General features: G+C 29.5%; 1 protein-coding gene across 1 annotated transcript in view; it reads right to left on the bottom strand.

The window, feature by feature from the left end:
• The window catches only part of LOC106466860 (serine hydroxymethyltransferase, mitochondrial-like), a 26,287-nt gene that overhangs the window by 10,672 nt on the left and 6,799 nt on the right, over nucleotides 1-8,816 (bottom strand). The window contains exons 2-7 of the mRNA XM_013927162.2: nucleotides 8,360-8,560; nucleotides 7,922-8,001; nucleotides 5,694-5,894; nucleotides 4,957-5,038; nucleotides 3,079-3,201; nucleotides 257-396 (exon numbers count right to left, since the gene is read on the bottom strand). Coding sequence (XP_013782616.1) covers nucleotides 257-396; nucleotides 3,079-3,201; nucleotides 4,957-5,038; nucleotides 5,694-5,894; nucleotides 7,922-8,001; nucleotides 8,360-8,560 — 827 coding nt within the window. The remainder of the gene's footprint in view (nucleotides 1-256; nucleotides 397-3,078; nucleotides 3,202-4,956; nucleotides 5,039-5,693; nucleotides 5,895-7,921; nucleotides 8,002-8,359; nucleotides 8,561-8,816) is intronic.

The following is an 8,816-nucleotide window of genomic DNA, read 5'->3' as shown; positions in this document are numbered from 1 at the left end:
AAACAAAAAACTGATACTTACTGTTCATGCACAACAATAGCAACAATATGAAAATAACACTTGTGTAGAAATATAGTCTGGGACACCCATTTACTTTCCTATCAAAAGTTTTCTGAAACATAATCCATCTTCTTTCTCCCTAACGTTGTAATTGTCATAGCTTTTTTTTAACATTCTGAGCATCAGAAAATTATTCTTTTTCATCCTTTTAATTGTCTAAACAAAGAGAAGCCAGACATGTTCCTTTTCCACTCACCTGCCACCACGGAGAGTTTTATGGGTTGTTGTTGTCACAACATCAGCATATTCAAAGGGTGAAGGTATGACTTTAGCTGCAACAAGGCCACTGATGTGTGCCATATCAGCTAGTAATATAGCTTTTACATCATCACAGATCTACAAAAAAAAAAATTTGTAAAATGTACCTTATTTTATTCCTATAAATTTTTTTACAGCTTCATATTTTATTAATATACAATAAAAACTTGACATGACTTAACATATAAAGATTTTTACTCAAAAAGTTTTTCCAAACTCTGAGGATGTTTTTTTTAGAGTAAAGTTATTTCATTGAATTGATATTATGTCTTTATATCTAAATAAACAACTGACTAATAAAATTCAATCAAGGCTTCACAGAAAACGATTAAGAACCTTTTAAGGAATATCATTATTGGTATGTATACCATGGTATTCTAATACACTGGTTATTAAAGCACGGTAAAGAAATGAAAAACAATCAGCATTGTTAATATGTGTACCTACAGTTCTTGTATTTGTTACATATTTCTTTTTAAAGAGGTTTTAAAGTGTTTTTTTTACTTAATGTTGTTATCACTTTAATATACACCATTACTGATTTACTTAATGTTGTTATCACTTTAATATACACCATTACTCAAACTTACCATTACTGATTTACTTAGTGTTGTTATCACTTTAATATACACCATTACCCAAACTTACCATTACTGATTTACTTAATGTTGTTATCACTTTAATATACACCATTACTCAAACTTACCATTACTGATTTACTTAATGTTGTTATCACTTTAATATACACCATTACTCAAACTTACAATTACTGATTTACTTAATGTTGTTATCAATTTAATATACACCATTACTCAAACTTACCATTACTGATTTACTTAATGTTGTTATCACTTTAATATACACCATTACTCAAACTTACCATTACTGAGTATAATGTACATCATAGGGTGTATTTATTTATTTGGAGATGTACTGTACCTACAAAGGTATTTACTTGTATGTATTAAGATAGGAAACATAACAATATTAAGTTATCAGAAGACCTTATCTTTCCTGTATAATTTTATTCATTCATTCACTAACAGAAAATTATGTAATAAGAATAAAAGTAAAAACACTGATTTTTTGTTTTGTAAGGCAAGAATACTGGTTTGAAATATCAAGAACATCCTATCAATTTAAGAAGCCAAATAAATGATAAGAGTTGTTGGTAAGAGATCATAAAGATAAGAATAAAACTAACTGATATAAACATTATCCATATTTATTGGTTGACCTTTTACCAATCAACACACTAAGTGTAGTAATATGTACGCATTGTGTTCAATAATTACAAGAACAAAATGTAAATTAAATGAATTAAAAAAGTTTCCTTTTTTTACGGGTATACAAAAGTCTTTGTTTAATGCAACATATAATAAAAAATCTGAACACTAACCCTACCACTCCTTTTAGCATTATCCAAGACAGCCCCAATTTTAATGTATACATACTGTATATCTTACTCTTTTTGCTTTCATTTCATGATATTCCTTACATTGCTTTTGTGAAGTATATTCTTTCAAGTTTACCTTTCTCAAATAACAGGACTTTCCAATTCTTCAAAATTCTTAGTTTAGAATAGGTAATTGACAATACAAGCCATTGAACCCAGTCAGCTGAGTTATTCCAAGTATAACCATGAAAAACATTTAAAGAAAGAGTATAGAATTTATTTTTCTTTAGTGCTTTAGCCAATCTGTGATGATCCTGCCCAAATACAGTAGATTTTCTTTGTCATATGTTTATTTCAACAAGTTCTGTTCTTTCTGCCTGAAAACAACTGAATTATGTTTCTTTTATCTGCCAACTTACAAAGGAATATACATTGAAAAAAGCTAATATAAAATTACACTCTATTGTGTAAAAAATATATTTCATGCTGCTTTTAATGGTGATATCTTATTTTCAAATATTACAAATATGCCAACGTTAGCCTGTAAGAACATTACACCCTCATAATCCTAGCTGGGTTTAAGTATGTATTCATTACAAAAAAACCAAATCCTCTAAGTATATATATATATATATATTTTATATAGGGTGTATATAAAATATATATATATTTTATGTACACCCTATTGTTTATGTAAGATGCTTCTAGTTACAGAGTAAACAATAACAGAGTCTGCTACACTACAGTTTGTTCTAGACTGCTAATCAAAGAACAACTGACTTATGCATCAGATCTTCTACAACCCTTGAACCTCAGATGAAACAAGTCTCTGATTCAGACTCATACAAATGCCAATACAAGTTTTTGGATTTTATGAAGTATTACTTAAAAGAATGAGAAATACTTCTAGGTCATAGTACTCATAAGTTTAAACACACCTGATGCACAATTTAATTATTAATTATAAAATGTTAAATAACAGTTGAATCTAACTTTTAAATTATTTCTTGAAAAAAACACTAAATGGTTGATGTTCTTTATCAATAAATCAGCTAAGCTGGTGAGATCTCATTAAGTTTGAAACTGGTCTTGACATGGGTTGTGATATCCAATATGAGCTAAAATGGTTCACATTACGTGAGGATCTAGCTTTGATATATTGAGTTTTATTTATTCATTTATTTTAAACAACTACTGCTTTAAATCTAAGTCTGTTGAATGTACATTATGTTCTATCATCAGTACAACATTATGAATATTTCAGGATAGAAAACTAAAAATGCAATATATTGTAAATATATATATATACATATATATATAAATAAACTGAAAACCAACCAATAAAATCTCAACACGTTTCTTACCTCACGAAATCTTTTATAATCCAACAAACGAGAATAAGCACTAGTTCCTGCTATAATTAATTTTGGACGAACAAGTCGAGCTAGTTGATTTAATTTTTCATAGTCTATAAGTCCAGTTTCTGGCTAGAAAAAAAAAAACAACAATTATTTTGATATTCTTTTGAAAAATAGAGGAATAAGTTAATTTTTCAGGTATTGAGAAAGATATATTATCATTACAGTAACTGTTTTACCATATGAAAACAGACTAAGATTCCAAAAAAAGTGCTATGCAAACATCATACATCTAGATGGCTCACCCAAAACTTTTACTGTTAAATAGTTACAAAAACAATAATGATTAAAACCTATGATATTATTACTTTTTGTATTAGTATATGTGAAAAAGTAGAGTTTTGGGATTAAAACTAACTCTCAAATTCTACCCACCAGTCATATTTCTGTTAATTTACACAAACAAATTATGATTTTAGTAAAGTACACAAATTTTTCCTTACTGAAATACAATAATTATATTCAAAATACTTTTCACGGACTGTTGAAAGGAACTTCACTAATTACAATGATGTGTGTGCTAGGTGTGCTCTAATTATCTATATTTGGAATGTAACTTGGTTAGTTTGCTTGATCAATACAGTTGAAGATACAGCAAGACCCTACTTAGCACCAACCCACTTTAAGCTGATTCATTATAGAGCTCTTGTCTCCTTGAGAGTATTTTTTTTTCACAAGAGAGAAAATCAATTATGAAAATCTATAACTCTCTGAGCACTACTTTTTCATACTAATGGTAGTAGTGCACTAAATAATTTTTATTTAATAAAATAATGCAAAAAGAACATAGAATAATAACATACAAGAAGCAGACAATGTCCTGCAACTGTCACAATTCTTCTGGCATTTCTAGAGATGCAATATGAACTGTTAAAATGTCATCCATCTACACAATATCATTTGCATAGGTTTGTTTGTTTGTAATTAAACATAAAGCTACACAATGGGCTATCTGTGCTCTGCCCACCGTGGGTATCAAAACCCGGATTCTAGCATTGTAAATCTGCAGACATATCGCTGTACTAATGGGGGGCCATCCCCGTAATGAAAAATATTTTCTTAGGAAATGATCTACAAATCTCTGTACATAAAACAATGTAATACAATAAGCTATTTGATAGAAGAAAACCTTCCCTGTCTATTGGTTATAACTAAAATAGTCATAAACGTAAGGAAGAACTACATGTATTGACAAATCCTGAAAGAGAGGATGTGACAGAGGGCGTGGCAGGAAGGGTCTGATTTTATAGTTAATGGCTCTGTAACCATATTTGCTTTTTTCCAGTGATGACGATATTATAGTGAGTAATTTACGTTAAACTTACAAGTACCTAAATAAAGCACTTATACATCATTCACAGGCAAGAAACAATGCCTTCAGTTAAATATCTCCATGTATGTAATGTTAAAATGACCCTGTTCAGGGCTGATTAATTTATAGCTCTGTTCTCAGGAACCCTTCCTGACCACTAAACGGGGTATTACTGTACATTGGAATTTGGTAGGTGAATAAATAAAACTTCCTGAACATTGTAGTAAATGAAAAGATTTTTGAAGTAATTTCAGTACTTTTACCGTAGTTGAAATAACTGTTTCAGATGATACTATACAAATATTCACTACATTTCATTATATATATATTTAGTTAGTTCATACTAGTTAATAGTAATATAAAAATGTTTCACCAAATGATCAGCAACATTTTCATGAGATGTTGTGAGCTAGTCAAATAAACTGATATGTGTTGTTAACTGACCCTTTCTTATTGATAAGTCAAATGATTTAATCTTCAATTAAAGCTTTTTATAAATTTATTATACTTACATTCAGTTTATATCCTATCGACTCAAAAAAAATAGATGTTGCCGAAACTCTCTTTTGATCACTCATATAGCCATGTGTAAGGCTGTGGAGGTAAACATAAAGAAACTTCTAAAATACTACTACATAAGTAATTTGATGGCTATATAAAAATGTTGTGATTTTGATAATAAACTTAAAATGTGCTACAAAAATTACTACAAAATTAGTAATTTTGATTTACATACATAAAGGAAAAAAGTTACTATGGTGGCCACAATAGTTCTAAGTTACTGTTATTCATTTAACTTAACAGAATAGTAAATTTTTCATTAAAACTACACCTCAATTTCTAATATCTCCATATACAAGTACAACCTAGTAAATATTTGTTTTTATCTGTACACTGTCAAAAAAATATTCAGCAAGCCTAAGAAATATATTTTTTATTTCAGACATTACAAAAAAACTGCAGTTTCATGCATCCTTTTCAAGTCACTGACTATTTTAGAGGAAACTGTCAAGTGTTGGAGAAGAGGTGGGAGCACCGAACAAATTATTAACTTAATTCAACAACTGACCAATAGAAAATGCAAATGATTATGTAAATATACTATCAATTGTTACTGATCATGATATATATATACAAAAACTGTATAAGAATGTGTTAACTGCTCCTTAATTACAAGACAATATGTGTAAATGTCTGAATATTGATATAGAATATATAGCATTTATTCCCATTAAATTTCAATACTTACTGTCCTCCATCTGGTAGATCTAAACCCATGAGTCTGTCATGAGGCTTTAGAAGTCCAGTATATGCAGCAAAGTTAGCAGGAGAGCCTGAATACGGTTGGACATTAACACCCCACTTTTCTGGATCCAGATCAAATGCTTCTAGTGCCCTCTTTTGGCATAGTAACTCAATCTTGTCTATAACTTCAGTTCCACCATAATACCTAGATGAAAATTAATTGTATAATATATTACCTTAGAAGCACAACTGAGTATATATCATAATACATCATTAACTCTTTCCCACAATCCATTCAAATATTTGCAACTAAAAAGTGCTTACAGATAAAATCTGTAATATTATACCTATGACAAAGCAAACTCCAGTATCATAAAATAACATCAGTCATGTGATCTTAAATGCAAAATATTAATCATTCAACCTTTGCCATATATATAGTGTTTTGACACAGTCATCACTTTAAAGTGAATCACCAAGTTTAAAGTGATTCAAATTATTCAAAATCCATGGATATCATTCAAAGATGACATGGAAGTTTCACTCAAGTGGAAAGCCATCAAATGATAGTTTATCACTGAGGTTACTGTTAATTGGCTACAAGTGTATAAAAATGTCATTAGCAAAATGAGGAACCACTTCAAGCTAATTGTGCAGTTACTCATACACCAGGAAAAGACAGACCACCATTAACAACAAAAGTACACAACTGTTATCTGTCAATTATGGCATGTTACAATTGTAGGAATTTACTCCAAGACTGATTTAAATGTTCATAGTCACAACTGGTGAACAAGACAAGTCTATATTTCCAGATGCCCATTGAAGTACCCTTTTCTCACAGCAAGATACACAACAGCTCACTTGTACATGTGCCAAGAGTACATCGAATGGACATATGAGTCACAATTTACCCTGTAGCCAGATAACAAGTGTATACTTGTTTGAAGAACATATGGAACCAAATTCAACCTCATTTGACTATAGAAATATGGTGCATATGGTGATGGTAGAAGTATGCATTAGATGATGCACTATCCCCTACACCCAGTAAAATAGTACCATTAATTCCACACATTACTGGGACCAAGTTCTATGGCAATAGGCCTTAACTTAAGCCTAATGGATGAAATCATCCACCAACACTATATAAAACTGGTCAAAACATTTCTTGGGAGATTAAAAAAAAAGAGAGAGAAAGATATTAACAAAATGAGATGTACTGCATGTTTAATTTTATCATATACGTATAGGATACTTTTGTCATGTGACAAATTAACAAAATGAGATGTACTGCGTGTTTAATTTTATCATATACGTATAGGATACTTTTGTCATGTGATAAATTAACAAAATGAGATGTACTGCATGTTTAATTTTATAATATACGTATAGGATACTTTTGTCATGTGACATCAGTCACTGATGATGACCCTTAAAACACAGCTCTTTCAGAGGAGTAAGTCTCATGACCTTACCAACACTCTTAAGTTTTAAACATGCAACATTAGTTCAAGGCTGCTCTTACAATTGTGGATAACAAATTTCATATTGAAGTGAGATGTTATCAACTATAAAGATATAAAGCCAACCATTACCACAATGTTAATTTATGAGCATAGGCAAATAATCAATCAATAGCATTTAAAAGTTACACAAGTGTCATCAGATGCCCGATTTATATAAAAATGAACTGAGGAGAGATTATTAACAATGCTTTTCCCTTGTAATGCCAAATATTATAAATTATATATAACTATTCTTTACATTCTAATTGTTTTCTACAGTATAAAACATACTGCACATGTTCGTTTAATAACTTGTCAGTAATTTAGAGTTCAAAATACAAGAAAATGTTATGATCAAGTAAGTTTGTTAAAAATTATTTTGTATCATTGTTATGATTGTCAAACTATACAATCACCTAAAGCAAATTATCAATTAGTTACTAGTTGATAACTAGAGACTAAGAGATGCTAATGTATGCTATCTGATTGCCACAACATTAGTATAAGTACTTTATTTCATAATTCATTATATTCTAATTGCTAATATATACCTACAAAAAATTAAAATTTTTTTGATTGAAAAATAAATTTTTTAACATCCAGTATACTATAAATAATTATTTTTAGAAACAATTACAGTAGCCAGCATTGATTTTATTAATAACCCTTTAGGAAAATAAACTGTCTGATTAAAACTTCATAGGAATTACTTTCTTTTCATTACCTCTGTCCTGGGTATCCTTCCGAGTATTTGTTGTTAAGACAAGATCCTAATGCTTCTAGGCAGGCTCGGCTGGCAAAGTTCTTAAAAAAGAGGCAATTCATACCATTAATTCAATAACCACTCTATGAATAGTTTAGAACACTACATTCACATATACACACACTTAGGTATTATTAGCTAGTATTTACTACAAAATAATTAAATATGTAGGCACAGATTGTTACAAGTAAAAATAAATATAAAAGAACCTATCAAGACATACAGTCCATCAATATGTACATGCTACAGAAAGAAAAGTACCTTTCAAAAACTTTAATTACTTTTAAATTGAATAAAAATAATAAGGAATAACTGGAAATTTTTATCAACTATTTTCTAACTGCCACCTTACTTAGATAAAGACTAACTTTTCCAACTGGAATACATAACAGTACAAACCTCAGAAGCTATTAATTCCAATCCATTTTTTTGTCGTCTCTTTTCTTCTTGTACAAGTTCCCATATTTCTGGGTCATCTTTTGATAGTAGCTCATTACCAGACCACTCTTTATCCTGACACCATTTGGAAGAAGTAGAAAAACTGGCAACAGAACATACTACTCTCGGTATCAATGTCTCTATGGTTTTGAATGCTACTGCCTATTGAATTTAATAATATGAAATCAGTAGATGAAAATTAATTTTTCTTAAAGCTAGAAAAAAGCAACTAAAAACTGTATTCAAAATAGATCTCATTCACAGTAAGGAAATCAGCAAAATACTCAATCTTTTGTAAACTAACTAAAATTAATGACAAACCAGATATCATAATTATAGTATTTTGGCACTTGTGTATAAAGTTAAAATCATAAATAATATTCAACGTTAAACTGGTACACAATTGTGTACCAGTTTA

Source organism: Limulus polyphemus, unplaced genomic scaffold (assembly GCF_000517525.1).
Source record: "Limulus polyphemus unplaced genomic scaffold, Limulus_polyphemus-2.1.2 Scaffold2401, whole genome shotgun sequence".
In the NCBI taxonomy this organism is placed as follows: domain Eukaryota; kingdom Metazoa; phylum Arthropoda; class Merostomata; order Xiphosura; family Limulidae; genus Limulus; species Limulus polyphemus.
This window is presented reverse-complemented; position numbering and strand designations above follow the sequence as displayed.